General features: G+C 34.9%; 1 protein-coding gene across 1 annotated transcript in view; it reads left to right on the top strand.

Moving 5' to 3' along the window:
• Positions 1-25,768, top strand: part of LOC120425342 (GTPase-activating protein skywalker) — a 38,182-nt gene extending 12,414 nt beyond the window's left edge. Inside the window, exons 4-11 of the mRNA XM_039589835.2 lie at positions 12,547-12,878; positions 12,948-13,116; positions 14,219-14,260; positions 20,696-20,782; positions 20,950-21,108; positions 21,168-21,388; positions 21,505-21,638; positions 22,209-25,768. Coding sequence (XP_039445769.1) covers positions 12,547-12,878; positions 12,948-13,116; positions 14,219-14,260; positions 20,696-20,782; positions 20,950-21,108; positions 21,168-21,388; positions 21,505-21,638; positions 22,209-22,219 — 1,155 coding nt within the window. The 3' untranslated portion in view covers positions 22,220-25,768. The remainder of the gene's footprint in view (positions 1-12,546; positions 12,879-12,947; positions 13,117-14,218; positions 14,261-20,695; positions 20,783-20,949; positions 21,109-21,167; positions 21,389-21,504; positions 21,639-22,208) is intronic.
• Positions 25,769-26,238: the final 470 nt, after the last annotated feature.

Here is a 26,238-nt window from a genome sequence, read left to right on the forward strand (position 1 = left end):
TATGATATCTTTCCTTCTAACCCTCTTCTGTTTGCATTTCATACCCTGCAAAAACCACCATCCACAATCTGCGACTCTTTCCAAATGTCCCCCAAGGGAGCTATTTCCCAAGTTACGAGAAGAAATGTGCCAAGCCGAGTCCCGTCTTCGCCAGATAGGACGACCAGAGAACGTAATTTGCGTGAAAGCTCCCATTCTGCACGGCTTGCGGGCTTTTGTGGCATTTCATTTCGACTACGACGATTTCACTTGTTTTTGTTGTAATGAATGTTGAATCATCTGTTGAATGTTTAAGTGGAAATCAGCTACGAAATTTCTCACTTTTAGCATGAAAGAAATGCTCCTAAACAAGCTAAAATATTGTCCGCTGAAGCCCAACAATCTTTCGCGAAGAACCCAAAACAAATTTAATCATGAATTTCATTTCCTCCCGAGACTTCCGTGAAAACGGCACGGAGGGCTCATTGCCTCCAAGAAGTTCGAAAGTGGGGACGTTCCGGAGGCTGAACAATTTGCAAATTACATTTCCCACTTGGGCGTCGACGGGGCGGCGATTCTGCTTCTTATTTTTATCCCAAGAATGGACTTCGTGTGTATCCTCGGAGGAAAGAGGATTTTAATGGTTTTATGGCGATGAGCAGCTGCTAGGCTGATGTGTTGGGCGGTGGACCGGGATTAGCTTACTTTTGGAATACTTTGGGTTTAATCTACTGGGTGGTCACTTGTTGATTGGAGGGACTTGAAAGTTAGAGCGACGATTGAATTAATTTTGGGGGGTTTGGGGATGTTATTCGTTTTCTGAGAAACTGAAATAGCTCACTGTCACTTAATAATGTTGAAAATCTTTGCCAAAAAAGAAACAACATATTTCGCAGATGAGCGATGTTCACAATATTTATCGCACGTTGTATAAATGTCGTGTGACAAACTGCAGAAAATAACAAATTACCTTCGACGGAAAATTTTCCACCTCGCCAAAAAATTTACATGTGAAATCCCGTTCGCGTCAATCTTCAAATAAAGACATTCCTTGGAAGGTTTCCAATCGTTGCCGACATGGAAGAAAATATATAGCTTCAAAACGATGGAGACACCCGGTGTTTATCAAAAAAATTTCAGTGAAGACGCTCGGTACTCGGAAATCGATTCGATTAATCTCAGAAAAAGGTTTCTTACGAGGAGTAAAGTCTTGGAAACAGATAAGCCGGTTTAGTGCCCTTGTAGTGATAATGCTCGCCCAAAATCCCATAAACGTGCCTCGAGGCAATAAATGTAAATATTATCTTGCCAATATACAAATCAGATTATTTGGGGTGGATAAATATTTTTGTGTGTGTGTGTGTGTGTGTGTGCAACCAACCAAACGGGACCACGCGGTCGCTTCTTACAAATTGAGTTGTTTCCATGTATTTTTTGATCTACATTCTATACATGCAAATAACTCGCATAGGCATTAGGAAGGTGTTAGCTCTGCCGAGCTTCGGTGACCCATTTCTACGCTGGCTAGCCGAGCGCGAGGTACCTCAGCTTGAATCGACAAGCCCCGCCCTGAAGAACGTTTGCATCAATCGGGTTCAAACGTTATTTAGAACTTCCGAACCCTTGTCAAATGCACAAGGACCCAGCGCGTATATAGTTGATAATAACAGTATTCCTAATTCCAGTCGCGATGGCCGAGTGGTTAGCATTTTTGCTTAACAATCCAAAGAACGGGGAATCGAACCTCAACTCGAGCGACTCTGATTTTTCGTTCATGTTCAGGGTTTCAAGATTTATATTTCCTATACTTTCTCGTTTGAAGCAGATGGGAATCGAACCCAGGACCATTCGCATAACGAACTCCGTAACCAGTCAGCTACGGCTGCTCCTTGGGAACGCCCTACCGGCGTAGTCTTGAATGATGTGTGTGTATGTCAGAATAAATGAAAGAATGGTTGTTTTATAAAAAGAACGAGCTCACCAGTGAACAAATTGTTCAAAACCAGCTTCTCTTCAATCGTCTTCGTCTTCGTCAAACGAGGGCGGGTACCCGCTCAAAGAGGCCTGTTCCCACTTGCCACCACCCACTCGTAATCCGCTCCGTCCACCTTTTGTAGGATTTTTCACGCTTTCGTTAGCGGGATGTTGACCTTGACGGGGACCGAGCACCATTCTGGTCTTCGGGAAAGGTTCGACACCTACCGAGTTCCATGCAAGTTCCGCAACCAATCCGGAACAGGCCACGTTCTCCATTGAACCGTCCTCCTCCAGCACAACCACCACCACCGCGATCCATCTAAATTATCCCATTTTTCCGCCGAACACTCGTTTGAAAAAATTAACTTTCCAAGTAATTTTCAGAATCTTTCATGAAAAATTATTGGAGCCCGAGAAAAACTGTGACAGCGAAAAGTTTTCGCGTCCGCACACCCCGATTGCTACGATCGATCTTCTTGGGGTGGATAAATATTTTTCTCCCAAAAAAAAAAAAAAAAAAAAAAAAAAAAAAAAAGAAAAGAAAATATCGGTACTATCTTGCTGGTATTCAATTCTTTATCGAATGAAAGGAAATAAAATTTCACTTTTTTGTTGCTTCAGCAATTCAACTGATTGCATTTAGATTCGATTCGAATTTTCAATACGAATTTCTCACTCTTAATATTTTATTGAATTTTTGAAATGTTTTTGAACTTATTTGGAACATAATTTATCGAGTAAATTAATTATTTTTGAATCTCTATAATGGACGACATTTCTTACATTTTTTAAACTTGTTCTTAATATTTTATAGGAACATATATTTTTCTTGTATATTAAACATAATTGTCTTTTTTTTGCAGGGTTACTTTTGTTTCGATCAAACTGTAATGGAATAGTTTGCATTAAAATTACTTACAGGATACCATTTCATGAATGTTTTTCATTTTTTAATTAAGATTGGTATATCTTGAAAACAAAATCGCATTGAACAAATTATTTTTGTTGCCAACTACAACTTATTTATAGCATGCATATGCATATCAAGGTTGCCCAACGTTATTGAATGGCTGGTAAATTCAAACTTTTGTAAAAAATGCCTGATGTCATTATTTTTTCAAAATAAGGCAATTTTATTTCATGTTATATTTTCTGAAAATTTAAATTACATTGAAAAAACTAGTGCAGTTGATTGTAAACAATTTCAAATATATTGTTTTACTTAAATAATCGTATTTTTAATATTTTATTTTATTTTTCGAGGCCACAGATCGGAAAAAGACATTACACCTTTAAAAAAATCATAGGTTCATTGATATTTGGCGGTAATAATAAGAATAATAATATATTATCATTTTGTGACACTTTTTGATCGAAATTTTTTAAAATAACCTTGAAATTTGTTTTTTTTCTGGCTTCCAACCCTCCTTAACCTTGCCCAGAGCCTTAGGCCGATGCAAATAGTTTTTAAAGTTTATATAACTAGACTAGCCAAATTGAGGGGTTTCTTGTGTTTTTTTCCATAGTTTCAACATTTGCAAGTGTTACACAATGCCGTACACACTAAGACAGATGTATTATTTTTTGTTTAGTTTTTAACGGTGCACATTAACCAGAACTTTGCGCCCGTTTTTTTTACAGACATTTTAGTATCTTCAAAACTACGGGTACTGTCGAAATGTTTTTTTATTCATCCCCTAAAGTACCGTTCACAAAGTAATTTACAACAAAGTTTTTGATAATTTTACAATCCCGTTATTGCAGGATTGGTCCGAAAGTTTGACAATTTTGGAATAAAAAGACAAGGACTTCCTTCGTGTACACCCTTTAAATGTTTTTTTTTTGCGAATACCTAACTCTTTGCGGCACTGTACACCAAAATTTCGGAAAAAAAAATCAAAATATTCATAAACTGCTTCAATGCCTCAATGCAAAAATATCAATACAACAAAATGCATTTGAAATTAAATTCAGATTTACGGTTTATATGTTTGAAAAGTTTGCTATTGGAACATTATTAACATTTGAGTAAATTCAAATAAAGCTTTGAAAACATACAAGTCTTGAATTTGATACAAACAAATGTTAAATGACCAAAAAATGTGTGGTGTTGTTTGTCAGGTCACAAAAAATAAATTAATACTAATAAATAACCCTAACTTGATGATAACAAATATCTGGTACTTTTTTTTATAGGTCCAATAAACCAAATTTTCAGTTTTTGCTTTTTGGGTGTTTTTAATACCCCTGACTCAAGGCGGTTTCAAAAACACCCAAAAAGCAAAAACTGGAAATTTGGTTTATTGGACCTTTTAAAAAAACTCCAGATATCTTGTTTACAAATTTTGCCAGTAGTTCATTAAATGAAAATTTAAAGGCTAATATTTTTTATATCTTTTGATTTATGTACCGCTTCTTAACAAAAGTTTTTTCAAAGCAATTTATTCAAAACCTGGAAAAAACCTAGATTTGTGAGTGAATTTCAGGGTTGTCAGTTTGCCAGATTTTCAAGTGCCTGACAGAGTACAGATAAACAATAAATGCTCTACACCAGTGATAAATGCTGAATGCTGTAATGATAAATACCTAAAACCAGTTTTATGTTGATTTTGGTAGATTTTTGATTTTCAGCTGATTTGAAATTAACTTTTTATCAAAATAAACAGTCACAACATTTCGTAAGATTAAGTTATGTTTTTGAATATACTTATATTTTATATATAGGTACTTTTTGCAATTTAATTTATCGAAAAAAAGGAATGGATTTACACCCAACCCCCGGTAGTTGGTCACTTTTTCGTTTGACACTTTTTTAGTTTGTACCCCGTTGGTTGGTCAAAGTCAAACTAAAAAGTGACGAACTGTCACATTTTACAGGGTGCTCACGCACACTATCAAAACAAACGTTTGGTAGTGTGTGTGAACGCCGTGTAAAATGGGTGTCAAACTAAAACGTGACCCCGTTCGTTTGACAGTTGGTGTCAAACCATCGGGGTTTGAGTGTAATTTGAAAAAATCACTTTTAAAAAAAATGTTACCTTCAACTTTTCCGTTTTCCGTCCATGGTGCATTTTTACTTGCCAGATTTAAAAAAATATATATCGGCGCCTTGTCAGATCTTAAATACTTTTACCTTGCAAGTTGCTACCCTGATGAAATCTGTTTTTTTTTTCTAAATATTTGGCTTGATATAACAATCATCAATCTTTGCAATTCCATTATGAAACTTCATCGTTGAAAACAACAATACTGAAAAGTATTTTTTGCAATTCCGTCGTGAAACTATTTACTTTTCCTGTCATTCTTGAACGACGAAATAGCCTACTTTTCTGTGCCAAAAATAACAGAATCGAATAGAAACACTTTTCAAAATAAATGCTGAAAAGTTCTATTTTTCAGCACTCAAATGGGTGCTGAAAAGTTGAACTTTTCAGCACTTGTTTTGAAAAGTTACACTTTTCAAAATTTTTTTTTGATTTAAACTATTTATTGACAAAATACATGAAAATTTGACATAAAATTTCACTCAGTGTGTGTTTTTTTTTGGAATTGCAAAAAATGTTTTATGGAACTCGTTACAAAACTTGATTTTTTCAGCACTCTTCGTATTTATCCAACTCGGTGAACCTCGTTGGATAAATGAACGACTCGTGCTGAAAAAATCCTCTTTTTACTACTTGTTGCATAAACTACTATTTGAACATCCATTTGAGTGCTTAAATGTTTTAACATTACAGTACTTGTATCGAAAATTAATATTTTTCTATACCCGATTTTGAAATTTTACTTTTATAACATTCAATAAATTAAATATTTGCTTTTGTTAACTTGATAAATTTTAAAAATTACCTGTTTTAATGTTCGTAAAAACGCGTTTAATTTCAGGGAGATAAGAAATTTTCATAAATCTCCTAATCATAAATGCCATTTTTCGACTATACCTCATAACTCAGCACCATTACAATTTAGACATTATCTCCAACCCCCAAAACAACCCCCCACTATCTGGAAACGTATTTTCCTTCTTAATGGCTCAATCGCAAAATCTAGCCAAATCCAGTTCAAAAACATCAACATTACTAAAATATGTTCCGCGTGCCCGGCCCAATCCGCTTGGACGACGAAATGCAAAACAACAACATTCCTGATAGCTGCACGACTGCCTACTGCCGGCATCGGTGACCTTATCTGGCGCGTTGATTGACATGTAGGGACGCAAAAACATGGCGACTGGCCCAGACAGTGCGGGAGCAACAGTTGACCTGCTCAAAGTTTTTTTGTTTTTGTTTCATTAGCCTCGGGATGTATTTTGGTGTGCGCGATTTTTTTGGGTTGATTTATTGTTTGCTTCAGATTTTGGGGGGTTCTGATTTTAATTACATTTTTTTCCTGCATCGTTCTTTTATCATCTTTCAATTAAGCTACTATTTCGTTTTGTGGTTCGTGCTTTTAACGAAAAAAACACGAAAAACATCGTTTCAGTTTCGGGTTGTTGACGCTCGTTTGCGTTTATTTGAGGGTGATTTATTTGCATTTGGTTTGCTCTCGTAATTATACGTTTTGCCAGGTAGACAGTTTGCTGTAGCACAAAAAATGTTTTCAGTGGCGTGGTCAATTTTAATTTGTTTCAGTGGAAGAACGAAACGGTTTATTTAAGCAACAATGACAAACAATGTACGTTTGGAAAGCATTTGAAAGGAAGGCTAATTTTTAAAATGGTTAGTTATTTTCAAAATGCATTAAACATTATTACTTGACATTTTTGAAATTAATGTTAGCAAACGCTTGAGTTTCTTCAAGGTATGATAGATTTGAGCTCCCTGAACATACTCCAATCAATAGAACAGAATTTTTGTAAATTTCCTGCCAATAAATATAATTGCAAATTTCCACACCGTCTACAAATGTGATTCTACCTTAGTTTGTTCAGTTTATTTGGTTTTCTTATCGTTCTTCTCATATGATAAAGTTTCTATTTTAGTAGTATCTCGTGACGTCAATGTTTACATCCTGAAATAGCTTTACCAGTGCGCGGCAGTGACTGCAAATTGTGTAGTTCACGGTTCGTAATTCTCTTGCATTCTTTCCTCCTCTGTACACAATATCACGGCAAGTGCAGCGTTATTTTCCTATTTGTTTGGCAAATATTTCCCTATCTACGTTACACACGCCCCAGGAAAGCTTCAGCATTACGGAGAATGAAAATATCTCCACCGATGCGAAACCAGCCGGGACTCCCCGTGTTGTGGATGGAATTTTTCAACCAGATGGCTTGCAAAATTGGCCAAACTTGGTGCAGACATCAGCAAAAAGAAAAACACTCTGAAATAACAGCTTTTTTTTACTACATCGAACCACTCGTTTTTCCCTCTCTTGATGGGGATGGATGGTACTTGGTGGTGGTGTTTTTACTTAAAACGCACCACCATTTCAGCTGCTGCTGCCGGACCACCGGTAAAAATAGAACTTTTTTTTCGGGGTGTGTTTATATTTTATTTGTTTTTTTGACCACCCTTCCTCCCAGAAACAAGCAATAGCTCACATTCGACTGCGCGAATGAGTTGAGAGAATTTGCATGACAGCTGACTATTTTTTTTTTGCGATTTTCGATGCTTTAATGTTTGTAATTTAAAAAAAATCTTAGAAATCATGTATTTTTTGCAAACTATTTACTACTATAAGGTGAATCAACCTTACAAACTGTGTTATTTCCCATCCCAGTTACAAATGTGCGAGCTCTGCTAAAATTGGACATTTCCCAGCATTAATGCCAAAAAGTGATAAATCATCTTCGAGGGCTGCTGCTGCTTTTTTTGCTTTCATCGGATGAACGTGCAAATTAGGTTCTGCACGGATTATGTGTTGCCAGTCGGTAGCTTTTTTTGCAAAGTTTAGGACGATGACGAGAAGTTAGTTGTGGTTTTACGTAAAGAATGAAGTTATATTAAGTAAAAAGTTCGGTGTTAATTTGCAAGTGGGACATTTATCGATGAGCTCAAATCAACTTTCAAATCGCAGAAATTTAGACTGTTAAATGAAATTCTACAAAACACAAAAACTGAATCAGGTTTGAAATACATTTTATTGAATTAGGAATCACTGAAATTAAAACATCTGAACATTTGAAAAGAATAAGAGTGAAAAGTAAAGAGAGAGAAGAGAATGTAAGAAGAGAGAGAGAGAGAGAGAGAGAGAGAGAGAGAGAGAGAGAGAGAGAGATGATTTTCTGATGTTGTTGTCTTCATAAAAGTTTCTTTTTTCTGAATCGCGCTACTCTCAGCAGGCTGTTCAACGAAATATGAAGAGGATAATTATTATTAAAAAAAAAGTTTATTTACTGTCAACACACATTTTTTATTTAAGTTTTTTATTTAAAAAAGAAATTCTAAAAGACCCTTTTTTATAATTTTGTTTTATCCACACTTTTTTTTCAACCTCCTTCCGACAGTAACCTCCAATAACTCCGAAAAAAGTCTGACAAAGCTGAAAAACAGGGCTCGCACCCTGTTGGGGGCCTAAAAGGGTGCGGCAGACAGCTGGAAACTGACAGAGGTCAATAGTTTTGTAAACATAAAAATGTATTTTTTTTCCAGCTCCTGAGGGGAACACTTTTGAAAAGTATCGGGGCCGGCATTTACAAAGCGGATTCAGTGGCAGTTTTTAATTCAACTTATGTTAACATGTTAAGGTTAATGTTTCCATAGGTCGCCTTCCTAAGGTGTCGTTGATAAGGTCCAGTTTGTGACGATACACTACCTTCCCTTTACTAAGCAGCGAATCCAGAAGGGAAAAGATCACCAGTTGTGTTGGTCCGAGCTGGGATTTGAACCCGGATCTACCGCTTACGAGGCGGTAACGCTTTCGCTAGGGTATTTCACTCGGCATACATACATAGCTTATGAAAAAAAAAACTTTAGACAACTTTTAGAAGACTAGAAGCATAACTTGTTACTAGTATAAATCAGCATTCCAATGAATTAAAAAAATTGAATTTTCTCACTGTTTTTCTACTGACGATATCTCGGCAACTAATGGTTTGATTTGCAATGATAAAAAGTGAAATTTCTGTGAAAATATCGTATCTTTCAAATTGATTTGTTTCAGTTGTTCAAAATCAACCATATCATTTCAAAATGATCAATAAATTTTCTTTAGCTCTTTTAAAATATGCTTGATTTTGAAATGTTAAAATCATTTTTATTTTAAAAATAGAAAATTTACAACTAGATTTCATTGTTTCAACCTTTAACTTAGTCATTTGAAAAATCAGGGATTATTGGAAAACACATAAAAAAAATCAAAATATAATTTTTAGTTTTTGCGATGCACTTTCTTGACAACTATTTGTCCGGTGTTCAAAGTTTAAAAAAAATAATTGCAGCGAATTTTCTCAACTATTCGATTTTTTGGTTTTAGAAATGGACAATACACAGTAAAAAAAAAATTAAATTTGGAAGGTGTGATTTTGGAAGGTTGAATATTACCTCTTTTATGATGTAATTTTACCTCAATTTAGACTGAAAAAAATTTAGAGGTAAAATTACACTTTTTTCTGACATAAAACATGTACCTTCATAGATGTAATATTACCATGTTTTTTTACTGTTTATATCAAAAAATGAAAAAAATAACCCTCAAATGGCTACAAATTGAAAACAGTACGTTTTATCGCAAAACTTATAACGCACTTTTTTGCAATTCCGTCGTGAAACTACTCACTCATCCTGTCATTCTTGAACGACGAAACAGCCTACTTTTCTGTACCAAAAATAACAGAATCGAATAGCAACACTTTCCAAAATAAATGCTGAAAAGTTCTACTTTTCAGCACTCAAATGGGTGCTGAAAAGTTGAATTTTTCAGCACTTGTTTTGAAAAGTAATACTTTTCAACATTTTTTTTTTTGATTTAAACGATTTATTGACAAAATACATGAAAATTTGACTAAAAATTTCACTCAGTGTGTGTTTTTTTGGAATTGCAAAAAATGTTGTATGGAACTCGTTGCAAAACTTGATTTTTTCAGCACTCTTCGTATTTATCCAACTCAGTGAACCTCGTTGGATAAATGTACAACTCGTGCTGAAAAAAACCTCTTTTTGCAACTTGTTGCATAAACTACTAGTTTTAAATTTAATTGACGCCCTTTTGAGACCATTTGAAAATATAATAATCTGGGGGATGGATAGAGAGAATGCGTAACGTGATTTTCGAATGATCCTACTTTGTTTACATTTAGAAAGTAGGCTTGTTCAAGCAAAAGCATGACTTTTTCTTACTGGTAAATGAGCTGTTTTATAATCAGTATAATGTGTTTTATTTTGTCTAGTTTTTGTCATTTTTTTCTGGAAAATTGTGCGTGTTTTTAAGTTTCGATCGGTTAGAAGAGATTTTTCTTTTTTACGGCGAGAATGTCATTCTGCGAAGTCGCAGATAAATTCCCTGGCTGATTTTGGAATCCTGCAGCTCTTCCTGGTCCAGTGAAAAAACATCGCTAATTCTACAAACAGAGAAGATTTGCACTGAACCAGTAGATTTTCAAACGGAATCATACAATAAAGATTGCTTCTGGATGGATACAACCGAGTTGACTTCGATCTCGCCTTCAATTTTAGGTTCCAAAATCTACACATTTTTTATTCTTGCAAAAAAAAACAATATTTAATGATCGATAACAATACTCTCTACCTTTGGCGAACAGTAAATTGGTTCCACTTTGACAGTTCAAAATTGAGGCCGTTTTGCGAACCACTACTCAACACCCAGATAATAATCATCAGGAATTCTTCAAAAGACAGACCAATACTAGCAAATTTTTTATGATTCTAAATCTATCTTAAGTTCTTCTTATGGAACATATAAAACAGGTTTTTGGGGAATGTTGTTTTTTCGTTTAAACATTAATTTAATTATCTAATCAACGGCTATATTTTTTTAATGACTGATTTTTGGTATTGTCCATCATAAACTAAAACTTTGCTGAAGACACCAAATTGATTAGAATATCGCTTCCCGAGATACAGATTTTAAAATATTTTCATACCATTTGTGTATTGACAGCTGCCAAAATTGTGTGGAGATTTGCATAGACTAGACAATGTGAGAAAAATGAAGAAAAAAATCATTTAAAGAAGCATGTAAAGAAGAAGCTCTAAAAAAAAGTTTTAGCCATTAAACAAAAGTTTTGTTGAGAATAGTTCATAAGTTTGCAAATTCAAATTTTTAAATGCGAATTAAGGATGTCGTAAATATTTTAAAATTCAAGGTGTCCTTTCAAAGCAGAAACATTAAAAAAACAATGATTTTTTAGTGTAATTGGTCTTAGTTTTACTAATTTTTAACGATTCTGATTTGGTACAATCTTTATTCAACTACTCATTCCTTGCATATTGTTGTTGTTTTTATGTAATGCAACCCATCTTCTTTTCTATAATCCTTTCTCAATATGGTCAACATACAGCTCCATTCACAAGACCCAAAATAAGCTTAAATAATGGGCACCTTAATCTTCCTACCCTCACAAAAGGTTACCAATAAACAAAACCCATTCTACCATAGCGTTCTCCGCAATATGTGTGTGTGCAAAACAAGTTGATGTCACAGTCGAGACAATTGCACGTCGCCATCGTCATCGCAATGGCAAACCACTTCAAGCTTCGTATATGTGTCTTGCGTGTGCGACAATTCAACTATTTTTACTATTCATTATCCCTATATGTGTTTTATATAACTTTACTTATCCCCACCACTCCCTTTTTACACCTTTACTAAAAAAAAATTAATCACCCAAAAACTCTACTCAAAAATCCCACATCAAAAAACCCTAACCCCCCAAAACACATAATCAAACCCCAAAACTCTCTACCACCCTCTCTCTCCACCCTCAAACCAATACCAATATTTCATCTCCCTTCAACTAACCAAAATTACAATAACATTATTCACCCCCACAATCTACTCCCCTAATTCCCATCATACAAATATTTCCTATCCTCCATCCAATACTTCAAAAAAATAAAAAAATTAAAATCCCTCAAAAAAAAACTCCTTACCTCCCTAAAATCAATTCTTCAACACCAAACCCCAACTCCCACTACCACACCCACCCCTCCCCCCTCCCTATTACATTCCCACCTAACTATACAACTCCCCATCCCAAACTCCCTCTCCTCCCTCCCATTACCACTCCTTTTCACAACAATATCAAAAAACACTATACCTATTCAATCTCCTTATGTCTCCCCCACATCCATTACCCCACAAATCCAAAACATCACAATAACTAATTCTCAACAACATAAAAACCAAAATAAACAAAATATCCCTTTCCTATATCTACCCAATTACATTCCTATCCATTATTCCTCCTTCACCGATTATAACCTCCTACTACGCTTCTGAACCTAATTCACCCTTTCATTACATAGATTCCACAAATATCCCCACAAACATGCTTTGTATAATAATATATTAACACGATAATAAAACAGCACTCGTCATATTAATCCAGCTCGGCAGAGCTTCGTCGGGTTGAAGTTTGACTCTTGCTTGACAGCGGTCCTCATTTTTCGTTCTTTCATCTACGCGCAGAAATCCGCCGTGCTGTATTTAACGAGATTATGCCCGGGCCAAAAGTCCGAGCGCATCTTCATGGACTGGTGCTGGTGGATCCTGGGCGGGCTGCCCTTTCCCCACCTGGTGCGCGTCATGGACTGCTTCTTCCACGAGGGCATCAAGGTGCTGTACCGGGTGTCGCTGGCGGTCCTCATTCTGTTCCACAAGCACGCCACCGCCACCAACAGCGACTGGGACGCGGACACGATCAAGAACGACATCGACAACGCGCTGCCCAAGTTCTGCAAAAACATCCCGGTGTCGCCCGCGAAGCTGCTGCGGACGGCGTTTAGTATAAGAGCACTTAGGTATTTTCGGCTGAGGGTTGCCACATAAGGAGCTAATTTGAACTAATTTCGCCTTTTTCAAATTTTCAGTTCAACCTACATATCTAGGATTTTTCTAAAGACTGAAATGGTACTAAAGAGTAAGTCTGTCCTTAGTGGTTCGAAGCAGATGGTAAGATCACGTTCTAGCGATAATTTACCAACGAGTCAATCCCAAGTCAACGTACAAATGATGTCACACACACTAACCATTAGAGAGGTGAGTACTGGCCGGTTAACGGCACCTTTAAAACTTTTTCCCTTATCAGGACTGTCTGGTTGTCGCGGTGGTGGTAGCCTGTCACAACATTTCATTATTAGAAAAGTTTTTCCCACCCTTCCCTGTATGTCCATTAGAGTGTAACAAAAATGACTTTTTGGCGGGCATTCAAGGGTTTGTTCCGGTGGGCATACTAAGCCCAAATCCAAAATATGAGCTTGATTGGACGTAACAGGAGCTGGCGCTCCGCTCTTCAATTTTAAATGGGATTTAACCCGTAAAAAAAGATTTTTTCAAAAATGACACTTTTTGAGGCATTTTGGCCACCAATGCGTTTACCAAAAACATCACTGGCGTGTTGGCCAGATCCTTGCGCATCTTTTGGTATATATAACATTGACATTTGGAGCACCTTGGAGCTCAGTACAGGCCTTCAAAGTTTGGCATTTTTTCGAAAAATCGGTCCCGGCAAAAATGATATGCGTCGCGCCTCGCGACGCCCTAGACACCATTTGATTTTGCCGGGGCCGATTTTTCGAAAAAATGCCAAACTTTGAAGGCCTGTACCGAGCTCCAGGGTGCTCCAAATGTCAATGTTATATATACCAAAAGATGCGCAAGGATCTGGCCAACACGCCAGTGATGTTTTTGGTAAACGCATTGGTGGCCAAAATGCCTCAAAAAGTGTCATTTTTGAAAAAATCTTTTTTTACGGGTTAAATCCCATTTAAAATTGAAGGGCGGAGCGCCAGCTCCTGTTACGTCCAATCAAGCTCATATTTTGGATTTGGGCTTAGTATGCCCACCGGAACAAACCCTTGAATGCCCGCCAAAAAGTCATTTTTGTTACATCCTAATGTCCATTGTGTAAAGAGCATTCCGTCTGGCGCCAGGCCAGGCCATAACTTTTCCAAACCCCATCCCGCAACTCCACCGTCGTGGGTGTAATTGCACATTTGTCTCATGTTTCTGCCTTTTTTTTCTTTCTTTCTCTCTCTCTATTTTCCCCCTCCCACCCGTGTCCAAAAACATTGCAATTTGCCCATGGGCCTGTTGGCCATCCTTTTCCTTCCAACTCCGGAACATGATGGTTCTGTTTTAGAGATCCAAGGATTGTCGGGACACGTGCCGGGCCATGGTAGGGGTACAGTGTCGTTTACTAACCCAGCTTTTCTAAGAGTGTTTTTGGTTTTCAATGGATAATCACTAAACAATGTTTTTATTGGAACTAATTTTGTTTGAAAATTTTTAAACCTATTTTTCATTAACAAAGTTAGCATAAATGTTAGACTGAATAATTTTAACTAGATGCCATTTTCATCCCCCTAGCCCTTTCTGAACGGTTTTATTTATCCTTTGATGTTGGCACTCGATACCCCGAGTTAATTGGCTACTTAATTTTTGTAATCTCCAGTTTAAATTTAAGAAAAAAATCCTGCGCAGTAATTTTTTTATAAATTTGGAAGGTTAAATGTTGTAATTTTACCTCCATTAAGACTGAAAAAGTGACATTCAGGGAAGGAATAATCGCGAAAATATCAATTTCGCTTGCGAACTTTCTTCACCCGCGAAAGAGAGATGTGGCAAATCACGCAAAAGAAAATCGCTCCCGAAATTCTTCAAGAAAATCAATCTGCTGATGTTTTTTTTGCGAATTTCCTTGTCAGCACCACTCAAAAAAAAAAAAAATTCACTTTGTATACACACATTGCCCATCTACAAAATATGGCAGGTCATTTTTGTTCGTTTGACGTTACACTTGCAAGTGTAGTAGTGAAAAAGATTTTCCGTCGAATAATCAAGATGATGATTTTTTTAGATTCTTTTTACTGATCTTTCGTGCGCAAGAGAGGAGAGCCATGCTCCCTTCGGATTTTTTTCTCTTGATGAACATCCAACAATTTTCTTTTGATGATGATTATTCCATCGCTGGTGACATGTGTAATGTGGTAAAATTACACTTTTTTTACCAAAAAGATGTACAGTCAAGCCCCCCTGTAATAATTTTTTTTAAAGACTCAAAATTTTCACAAAACTACGTATTTTAAAAAAGTACTCAAAATTTCAGTTTTTTTTATCAATATGGGTATCAAATGATCGGGATTTTTTATATATTTTTTCACACTTTTTTTTGAAAATACTTAAAATTTTCACAAAACTACGTATTTTCGAAAAAATACTCAAAATCAGGTTTTTTTTTCAAATTTATTTGATTTAAAATGAATGCATAAATAATCATTTTGTATTCTGAGTTATTTACAATCAATTTTATAAGTGTTTTCAATGAATATTAAAATTTTGGTCCGTAATTTTGTTTCGCTACCTCATTTAGAAAGAAAATTAAAATTTTCAGGTGATTTCAAAAGGCATTTCTTAGAGAAGAAGCCAACAACTGTTTTCAATGTACCGGATTTGGAATACTTACTAGATACACAGTAAAAAATTGTATATCTTTGGATGATTAATTTTGGAAGGATAAATATCACCTCTTTTAAGGTGTAATTTTGCCTCAATTAAGACTGAAAAAAAAACAAAACAATTCTTAAAACAAAACAATTCTTAGTTTGAATTCCGGAGTGACTATGATAGTCATAGTTTTTCTTTTTAAAATCAGATTTAAGGTGTTCAAACTTTATTTTCACGTCAAATGTACCATCACTTCTGCTCTGCACTTATTTAACCTTCTGCTAGAGGAAAATTGTCCAAATAATCCAAAGAATGACTGTACCCATTCTCAGAGGTAATATTACTATGATTTTTTTACTGTGTAAGACTTTTACGTTTTGTACCGTTCTGTAATTAAACAAGTTCAATAGTCGTAAAAAGATTTAAAAGTCTTTATTTGATTTATAAGTCATTAATAAGCGTTTTGTATTCTGAGTTATTTACAATCAATTTTCTAAGTGTTTTAAATGAAAAATTAAAATGTTGCTTAGTAATTTTGTTTTGCATTCCTTAGAGAAGAACCCAGAAACTGTTTTCAAAATACCGATTTTGGAGTACTTAGATAAGCAGTAAAAAAATGTGTAAATTTGGAAGCTGTAATTTTGGAAGGTAGAACATTACCTCTTTTATGAAGTAATTGTACCTCAATTTAGACTGAAAAAGTGACATTAAACCAGAAAAGTTGTAAAATTACACATTTTCAGAAGTAAAATTACACATTTTTCCTGACATAAAAGATGTACCTCTTCCCAGACGTAATATTACCATGATTTTTTTACTGTGTAGCATTTTTGTAGCTGCTTAAATTGTATGGAGATTTGTATGAATGAACTCACAATGCAAAATGACCTCTTTGGTCGCAATAATAATATTTACAGATTTTTAGCCGCACAGAATATTTCAAGTAAAACCAGACAATGGCTCGTTTCTAATAATTGTTCACATGGAAGTTTTCATTTCAAAAAGTCGTCTTTAATAATGTTTAGGTTTTTAACACATTTCTAAAGTATTTTTTTTAAAGCTATTAACTATTTTCTTCCATATGGTTATAGCACCTACAGTATGTAAAAAAAGTATTTACACCCCTTTGGCACTATGCACATTTTGTGATGAAACATGTAAAAATGTAAAGTTTGACAGGAACCTAGTACTACGTTTTGTTCAGAAACTCATGCCAAACATTTTGCTACAAAAAGCCCATGAAAAGATTATTTCTATAAAAAGTTAAATAACAAATACTATTACGAAAATAAAAAAGGTGCAAAAAAAGTTTGTACACCTTTCGAAAAATTAACATAAATAATGTTATTTGTTGACAAATCACCATAAATCCAGTCTCCCAACTCCAAATAGGCATCCTTGACTGATTAAAAAAATAATTTGGATTGAATATTAAGTTTACTAACTACTTAGTATAAAAGTTTATATAACTCTGGAAATTCTATATAAAACTCATCTAAACTTAATTTTGCAAACTTTTAATTCAACTAAATGTCAATATATTACCATAGAATTGCTAAATAAACATTTTGGAGTGGGTATAACACCGTTTTGGGGGTATTTGTATCGATAGAATAGATTTTTCGTTGGAATTTCGTACCAACCCGGAATTACGTCGTCGGAAAATCGGCCGGCATCTGAACCGGTCCACAATTCAAAAGTCAACCTATGTGGGATCGGAAAGGGCATAAAATTTCCGATCTTTTGATACCCATACATCTAGGTTTTCTTTAAAACCTACGTTTTTAAATACCTGGGCAAAAAGTAAGTTTGATCCACGAGAACAAAAATTACGAAATTCCATACATTTTTGGCAGATTGCTCAAACGAAACCATAACAATGTTTTTGCTCAGGTATTTAAAAACGTGGGTTTTACAGAAAACCTAGATGTATGGGTATCAAAAGATCGGAAATTTTATGCCCTTTTCGATGCCACATAGGTTGACTTAAGAATTATGGACCGGTTCGAATGCCGGCGGATTTTCCGACGACGTAATTCCGGGTTGGTACGAAATTCCAACTAAAAATCTATTCTATCGATACAAATACCCCCAAAACGGTGTTATACCCACTCCAAAATGTTTATTTAGCAATTATATGGTAATATATTGACATTTAGTTGAATTAAAAGTTTGCAAAATTAAGTTTAGATAAGTTTAGTTAAGTTTCCAGAGTTATATAAACTTTTATACTAAGTAGTTAGTAAACTTTATATTCAATCCAAATCATTTTTTTAATCAGTCAAGGATGCCTATTTGGAGTTGGGAGACTGGATTTATGGTGATTTGTCAACAAATAACATTATTTATGTTAATTTTTCGAAAGGTGTACAAACTTTTTTTGCACCTTTTTTATTTTCGTAATAGTATTTGTTTTATAACTTTTTATAGAAATCATCTTTTCATGAGCTGTTTGTAGCAAAATGTTTGGCATGAGTTTCTGAACAAAACGTAGTACTAGGTTCCTGTCAAACTTTAAATTCTTTACATGTTTCATCACAAAATGTGCATAGTGCTCAAGGGGTGTAAATACTTTTTTTACATACTGTATATAGCCCCGCACGCCTCCATTTTGCATCCCCCATATGCGTTGCTTAACCGAGGCATGACTGTACCCATTCTCGGATGTAATATTACCATGTTTTTTATTGTTAAACAGATTTAAAAGTCTTTATTTGATTTAAAATGCATAAATAAGCATTTTGTATTCTGAGTTATTTACAATCAATTTTATAAGTGTTTTCAATGAAAATTAAAATTTTGGTTCGTAATTTTGTTTCGCTACCTCATTTAGAAAGAAAATTAAAATTTTCAGGTGATTTTAAAAGGCATTTCTTAGAGAAGAAGCCAACAACTGTTTTCAATATACCGGATTTGGAATACTTACTAGATACACAGTAAAAAATTGTATATCTTTGGATGATTTAATTTTGGAAGGATAAATATCACCTCTTTTAAGGTGTAATTTTGCCTCAATTAAGACTGAAAAAAAAAACAAAACAATTCTTAAAACAAAACAATTCTTAGTTTGAATTCCGGAGTGACTATGATAGTCATAGTTTTTCTTTTTAAAATCAGATTTAAGGTGTTCAAACTTTATTTTCACGTCAAATGTACCATCACTTCTGCTCTGCACTTATTTAACCTTCTGCTAGAGGAAAATTGTCCAAATAATCCAAAGAATGGCTGAACCCATTCTCAGAGGTAATATTACTATGATTTTTTTACTGTGTAAGACTTTTACGTTTTGTACCGTTCTGTAATTAAACAAGTTCAATAGTCGTAAAAAGATTTAAAAGTCTTTATTTGATTTATAAGTCATTAATAAGCGTTTTGTATTCTGAGTTATTTACAATCAATTTTCTAAGTGTTTTAAATGAAAATTAAAATGTTGCTTAATAATTTTGTTTTGCATTCCTTAGAGAAGAACCCAGAAACTGTTTTCAAAATACCGATTTTGGAGTACTTAGATAAGCAGTAAAAAAATGTGTAAATTTGGAAGCTGTAATTTTGAAAGGTAGAACATTACCTCTTTTATGAAGTAATTGTACCTCAATTAAGACTGAAAAAGTGACATTAAACCAGAAAAGTTGTAAAATTACACATTTTCTGAAGTAAAATTACACATTTTTCCTGACATAAAAGATGTACCTCTTCCCAGACGTAATATTACCATGATTTTTTTACTGTGTAGCATTTTTGTATCTGCTTAAATTGTATGGAGATTTGTATGAACGAACTCACAATGCAAAATGTCCTCTTTGGTCGCAATAATAATATTAACAGATTTTTAGCCGCATAGAAAATTTCAAGTAAAACCAGACAATGGCTCGTTTCTAATAATTGTTCACATGGAAGTTTTCATTTCAAAAAGTCGTCTTTAATAATGTTTAGGTTTTTATCTACATTTCTAAAGCATTTTTTGAAAAGCTATTAACTATTTTCTTCCATATGGTTATAGCACCTATAAAAAAATCTAGATTTCATCATGAGCAAATCTCTACGGAATTGCCCTTTTCTTTACAATTTTACTTTTGTTTTTTTTTTCAATCTGGCAGATCATTTAAAAGCTCCTTCCGTATGCCCAAAAAAGCAATTTTGCATAATCAGTTTGTCCATACAAAATTGGCAGCTGTCCTAACAAAAATGGTTTGAGGGAATTCTAAAATCTGTCTCTTTTGAAGGATTTTTTAATTGGTTTGGTTTCCAGAATTGGTGAAAAATCAATGACCAAGCTATTTTTTTAACAATAGTGAATTTGAACAAAAATCTATAAAAATCTAATACATTTTTGACTTCAACTTTTTGGGTAAAATTAGGTTCAGAATTGTTTGTGTAAAATTAAATTTGCAATCAAAGTGAAGTAGTAACTAAATGATTTTTTTTATAAAATGTTCCGTTTTCAGGTTATCGTTAACTTTCTTTTTAGAAAAGTCGCTTTATTTCCTTTTTTTTCAAAGTAGTGCCCAGCCTGAAAAGAATATGTTTGAAAAGCCAAAATTCCCTTATTTATTTTTTCGTTTTTGAGCTTTGTAGGCATACGGCATTCGGTTGCTGATATATTAACAAGCCAATATATAAAAAAAAAACAAGGACAATCAGATTTTCTCAGTGTTGCCCACTTTGCCTTGGAAATGTACATGGAAAATGATATGGACAAACTGATGATGTAAAATGGCTACTGTGGGCAAAGAATGTAGTCCACTAATTGGAAAATAATTTAATTCTATATATGAGTCTTCGGATCAATTTCCCTTATGTTTTGATTTTAACTCAAGTCCTGAGCAGCAAGTCAATCAATCACCACCGTTAGCTTCACCTTATTAATTTCTCATAAATAATTATAATCCATTCCGTTTTAATTAATTCTGTCTAATTAAATTCCATCGTATTTTCCTTCTCTCTCATTCTAATTCATGCTGCGTTCTGTGGAAAACAAAACAACTACTAATAACCATAACACACTTTTTAACCCCCTTCGTTCGATTGATAAACCTCTCACGGTCTTACCCCTTACAAATGGTGGCCCGTTTATTAAAATCAATTAATTTGATCACTCGGCGCAATTTTCCTCGAAACCCCCCAACTCCTGTTGTTGTGTTGTGGGTGGTAAATTAACCCTCACCGCGCACAGGGTGCGCACTCGCCCGACGTGAGAGTTTTATCGATGGGCGTTTTCCCGACACAAGCAATAAAAAGCAAAGTTTGCGATCAGGATGACGTAAGTGGCGGTGTTGCTGTTTTGATGTTTTTTACTTTACAATTATTTGTGATTTTTTTAACTGATTTATGTTGCTGATATTTATTTCCTTTTTTAATTCAAAATATCACATTATTGTAACCAACATTTAACTAATATTTTGCTCCTTTCTGAAAATCTTCCGCCAGCTATTTACGCTTTGGTCCTGGCTGCCAGTAAGGATAACAATGTATCAACCCGTACTGCTATACACGACGGAGGAGCACGGTTGCTCGCTGACGACGTTCTACGTGCGGGTCGAGCAGCACGAGCCGACCCTGCTCATGATCAAAACCTGCAACAATGAGGTAATTTCGTTTTCATTCTATGTATTTCTAAACTTATCTAATCATTAAATTTCTCCAAGGTATTCGGCGCCTACTGTTCGTCCCGGTGGTTCGAGCGCAACCTGAAGGACGACCGCGGCCAACGGCAGGCGTACTTCGGTACCGGCGAGACGTTCCTCTTCTCGCTGTACCCCGAGCGGGCCAAGTACCCCTGGGTGGGCATCGAGGGCGACAAGGGCCTGGGGCACGCGTCGGAGCTGTTTATGGCGGCGGACTCGAAGATGATCACCATCGGAGGAGGGTGAGTTTTGCTTGAGAGTTATTCCGTTTAATTTGAGGAATTTTAAAATTTTAGATTGATATTGAGATACAAGAAATTGCTCTAATTTTTTGTTTAATTTGTGTTTGTACTTTTAGCTCCGGCCAGGCCATCTGGATGGACGAGAACATCCGCTTCGGCAAGACGGACCGCTGCCAGACGTTCAACAATCCGCCGCTATGCGCGAGCGGTGACTTTGAGATCCGAGTGCTCGAAGTGTACGGCTTTGTAGGTGCGTGAACAACCTCCAACTCCAGTAAACCTGCGCTATACCAACTACTATCACTACTACTACTACTAGTACTATTGCTCCTACTGCATCTGCATCCACACCAAACCAACCAACAAAACCCCATTTGCAACCAGTTTCATCTGTATGTGTGTGTGTGTCTTGTATCTCTGTGCGAACGATGCTCATAACTCCTCCCCGCGGGGTCCACACAAATCGTAACGTTTGCCAAAGCCGACGAACGCTGGGTACGACGAACTCCTCACGCATCCTATTTTAACCCTGAACAAAACTGTGAGCAAACCGTATCTTCCTTGATATTATAATCGACCCACACCCTCCAAACCTAACCCACAACCATGCGCGCAAGCCTGCAACATTGACGAGATCGAGATCGAATTCTAAGGGGACGATTCGCAAACTACGTTATTACTAGTGTTATGTGTAAAGAGAATGGAAAACGAATGCTGCAAAGGCTAACTAATTTGGGAATTTGAACTAAAATGTGTCGTTTAACGAGCTGAATTAATTTGAACAAAATTTTCTATTTTCTTCTTTTTTCTCTCTTTTAAGAATGTGAATAACGGTTTAGGATTAGAGAAGAAGATTGTACACACACGACTCTACACCAAACGCTATGATTTAGGATGTTTTATTTTGTTTCGTTATTTGAAATGAGATGAGAAAGTGTGTGGATTCACCGTCAACCACAACAACGCTTGAATAAAGAGCTGAGTGTTAAATACTACCCCCGGGAGCAGTAAGTTGCCCGCAAACTTATCTACTATCTACATCTATATTGCATTCTCTTCCTAAGTTATGCAGTAAAAACATATTCGCTCTTGCATGATGGAACCTTTCATCAGTCAATGTTTAGTACTAACTCGGCTCTCAAACAAGCATACTTTGAGGAGTAGAATTAGCGTGATATACAACGAACTAACCCCAAAATCCCCCCTCTAGTTTTGCCATATTTTAACCCCCTTTTCCCGTCACTTAAATTTGGGTGTGTGAACTTATATCAAAGTATAACATTCCACCGTTTTTCGTCGTCGTTTTTTTTCTTCTTTCATTTCGATGAAAAGTCTCCTCCTCCCGGCTGTTGATGTTGGAAATATTTGTAAAAAGTTGAAATAATAACATTCTAGTCCTGTTTGTTGTACCTTCCCCTCCCCCATACCGTATCTGCTCTAAGCTTTAAGCGAACAACGAAGTCGAATCAATGAAAAACTACTCTTTGTGGAAGGTGTATATTTGTTTCAGTGTGTGCGTGTATCTTTCCTCCCAGGAAAACAGAAAGTTGTCGTTTCAGTAGTGAGATGGAGGTTTCTGGTGGCTTTGACACGGATTGTGAGAAAAAAAATTAAGCACTGAAGTTTTTTTTTAATAACTCGATATTTTCATGAGTCATTTTTTTTAAATGAATCAATATTGGACTAATCTCAGCTTGGTATAAATTTTAATAAATTCTGAATAAATTATTTTTTTTAAGAATTTTGTGAAGAAATTGTTGAATTAAATCTAATTTAGAAATTCCAAACATCTGTCATATTTTGTTTTAGCTGTTTTGTAAACAGCACTAGAAGTTCAAACCTGCACTAATAATTACATGAGATTCATTAAAGTTGCCAAAATCGAAAGACTGTTTTCCTAAAGAAATTTTCGTTTGATTCTCTCTCTCTCAGTGAGTACTCAGTAAACTTTTCTTCTGATTGGATTTTTTAATGTTTGCCATCAAGGTTGTTAATCGATAAAACTATCGTAGAAAATGTTAGCGTCTAACGATAACGATAATGGTTATCATCATCATATCATGTCGAATTTTCATTTTTTTTTTTTCATTTAGATTGTTTTATTGATAATGTCGTGAGTTTCTGTCCATAAATAAGGCCATTGCAAATTTTATTTCACGTTTCAAGTGAAAATTCATACAAAATTTCACACCGTCTGATACCCATATTGGAAATCATGAAAATTTGAGTGTTTTCGAAAAAATACGGTATATTGTAAATATTCGAGTATTTTATAAAACAGTCATAAATAAAGTTAAAATGCATGCAAAATTTCGCTTTATTTGATACCTATATTGCAAATTATGAAAACGTGAGTATTTTTTTTTGTTTGGATGAAACACCCTAATACATATAAAAAACTCTAATGTAGTGAAATGCATGCAAAATTTCACGTCAAAAAAATACGGTATTTTGTGAAAATTCGAATGTTTTACAAAAAAAAATCGTAAATAAAGTGAAAATGCATACTAAATAACTCTTTATTTGATACACATATTGTAAATTATGAAAACTCGAGTATTTTCAAAAATACGGTAATTTATGAATCGAACCTCGATAATTTTATCGATAACGACCTCGTCTTGTCATGTCATTAGGACACGTATCAATAAGAACGAATTTCTTCTGAAAATCATGAAAATTTTGAAATTACTGAAATTTTGCTTAAGTTTGAAGAGAGTTTCGTTTGATATTTCGTTTTTTATGCTCTCAAATATTGGAAATATTGTAAGTTCATAGATATTTAGGAAATTATCTGAAGAACAAGCGAAATGAATTTGCTTTTAATGTTTTTTTTTTCTTTTAATCCGTGTCAGATTACCTTCGACGCTCAATAACCCTTGCTGCATGTTGTAAAATAACTTTGATATGTCTTCTTCGAGCTACTTGACCTATTTTGCCGCCGCCCAAAACTCCTCCCTGAACTTGTTGTCACTTTTACTGTTTTAATTGCATACCCGAGCTGTCAAACCAACAGCAACTCTCCGTTAGATTGGATTCTTTTGGTTCCGCCTAAATGTGTGTTTCATTCACAATCGTGTATAAATCGAAAAGTTAATTGTGATTAATCGCTGTAAAATACAAACAATCATTATTCATTGCAAAACAGTACATATTTAATCTAAACGGTTTGATCAAATTATCCCATTTACAACAATAAACTTATACATTTAGCCTTATAGGAACGTGATTAGAGCAGACTATTATTAAGCAAAAAAAAACAAACAAAATGCAGTTGGACCATTGAAACAAATTTTGACAGAGACAAAGAGCGATAAAGAGAAAGAGCAATAGGCGTTAGGCGTAGGAGAAAAACAAAAGAACGAGTCACGTTATGGATCAAAACATTTACAATAGAACCGAATACATTTAACGACCTCACACTCACACACACACTCATGAAGGTAGATTATGAAATCACACGCATACACACCAATCCACCTACGCTTCAAGCTTTCGTTTGCAATAATCATTCAAAAAATAAAATCATGAGAGAAATTTTAAACGTAAATCAGACATTTGAAAGAAAAAAAAAGTTTCAGCAAATAAATGTTAAGCATTCATTAAACCACAATCCAAAAAAGAGAGAAAAAACAACGGTCTCCATAGTCAAGTAAATGTCGTCAAACGAATCAAACAAAACAAACATACTGTTATAAGAACAATTACAAGCAAAGTTACTCTCACTCTCTCTGTATAATGAGAGGCGCGAGAGAGTTTGTTGAGAAAAAAAGCTGTTTTCGGTAGTTCTTAGTAGGCCGCGTGGCTTCGATATCTGTGTGTGCGTGTGCGTTAGTGTTAACAGTAGTGACAGCAGCAGACAAATAACAAAAAACATAGCTATTGTTCTGAACAATGTAATCAATAAAATAATGAGGGAAATCGAGGAAAAGGAAGCTTAGCATTCGTCTTGCGGGGAAGCAATCAGCAAATGAGCTTGGCATGCTTTGATAATGGTCGTGTGTTTGGAGAAACCCAAAATGGGTGAGGAAGCGCTTGCTCTTCAAAGTTAGTCAACTTGTTTTATCCGGAGAATGTTTTGTTACAACATTGCAAACCAACTTGAGTTTCTGTATAAATTGTGTAACGATGAGATGTGTAACTATTTTCTTCATAATCATTACAGTATAGTACGTATGATAGGCAACCAAACCTATGTTATTGTGATTTTTATTATTATTATTACTACGGTATAGTTTTTGTTATAAAATGACCTATTTGTATAGTGTTTGTAAATTTACGATTTATTTATATTTAGTTTATTGGAGATGCAAATAATGCAAGTGAGAAAAAAAAACCTTCTGAAGTGGGCGAAATAATACTGAGAATGAATCAAAACCACATACAATCAGTCATTTAAAAATATCCGAAATCCTTTATTAATAAGTTTTTAATGCGATTCTCATTTTGTCCCTCTCTCCTCAATTGCACTAAGAAAGGCGTAAAATGAATTTGTTGTCTTTCTACGCTGAAATGATTTGGAATTTTTAAATCCAAGATGGTGATGAAATATTGGAATAGTAGTTTATGCAACAAGTTGCAAAAAGTAGGTTTTTTCAGCACGAGTCGTGCAAATGCCTGGTTTACCGTGTTGTATGAATACGATTATTGCTGAAAAAACAAATTTTGCAACGAGTTGCTTACAACATTTTTTGCAATTTGCAAACGTTTCTTGAGTGGAATTTTGTGTTCAACTTCCATGTGTTAAGTCAATTCACCGGGCAAAACAAAAAAAAAATGTTGAAAAATGTTACTTTTTGACACAAGTGTTGAAAAGTAGAACTTTTCAGAAATGGTTTGGAAGGTTTTAA

Source organism: Culex pipiens, chromosome 2, assembly GCF_016801865.2.
Source record: "Culex pipiens pallens isolate TS chromosome 2, TS_CPP_V2, whole genome shotgun sequence".
NCBI classification, from domain to species: Eukaryota; Metazoa; Arthropoda; class Insecta; order Diptera; family Culicidae; genus Culex; species Culex pipiens.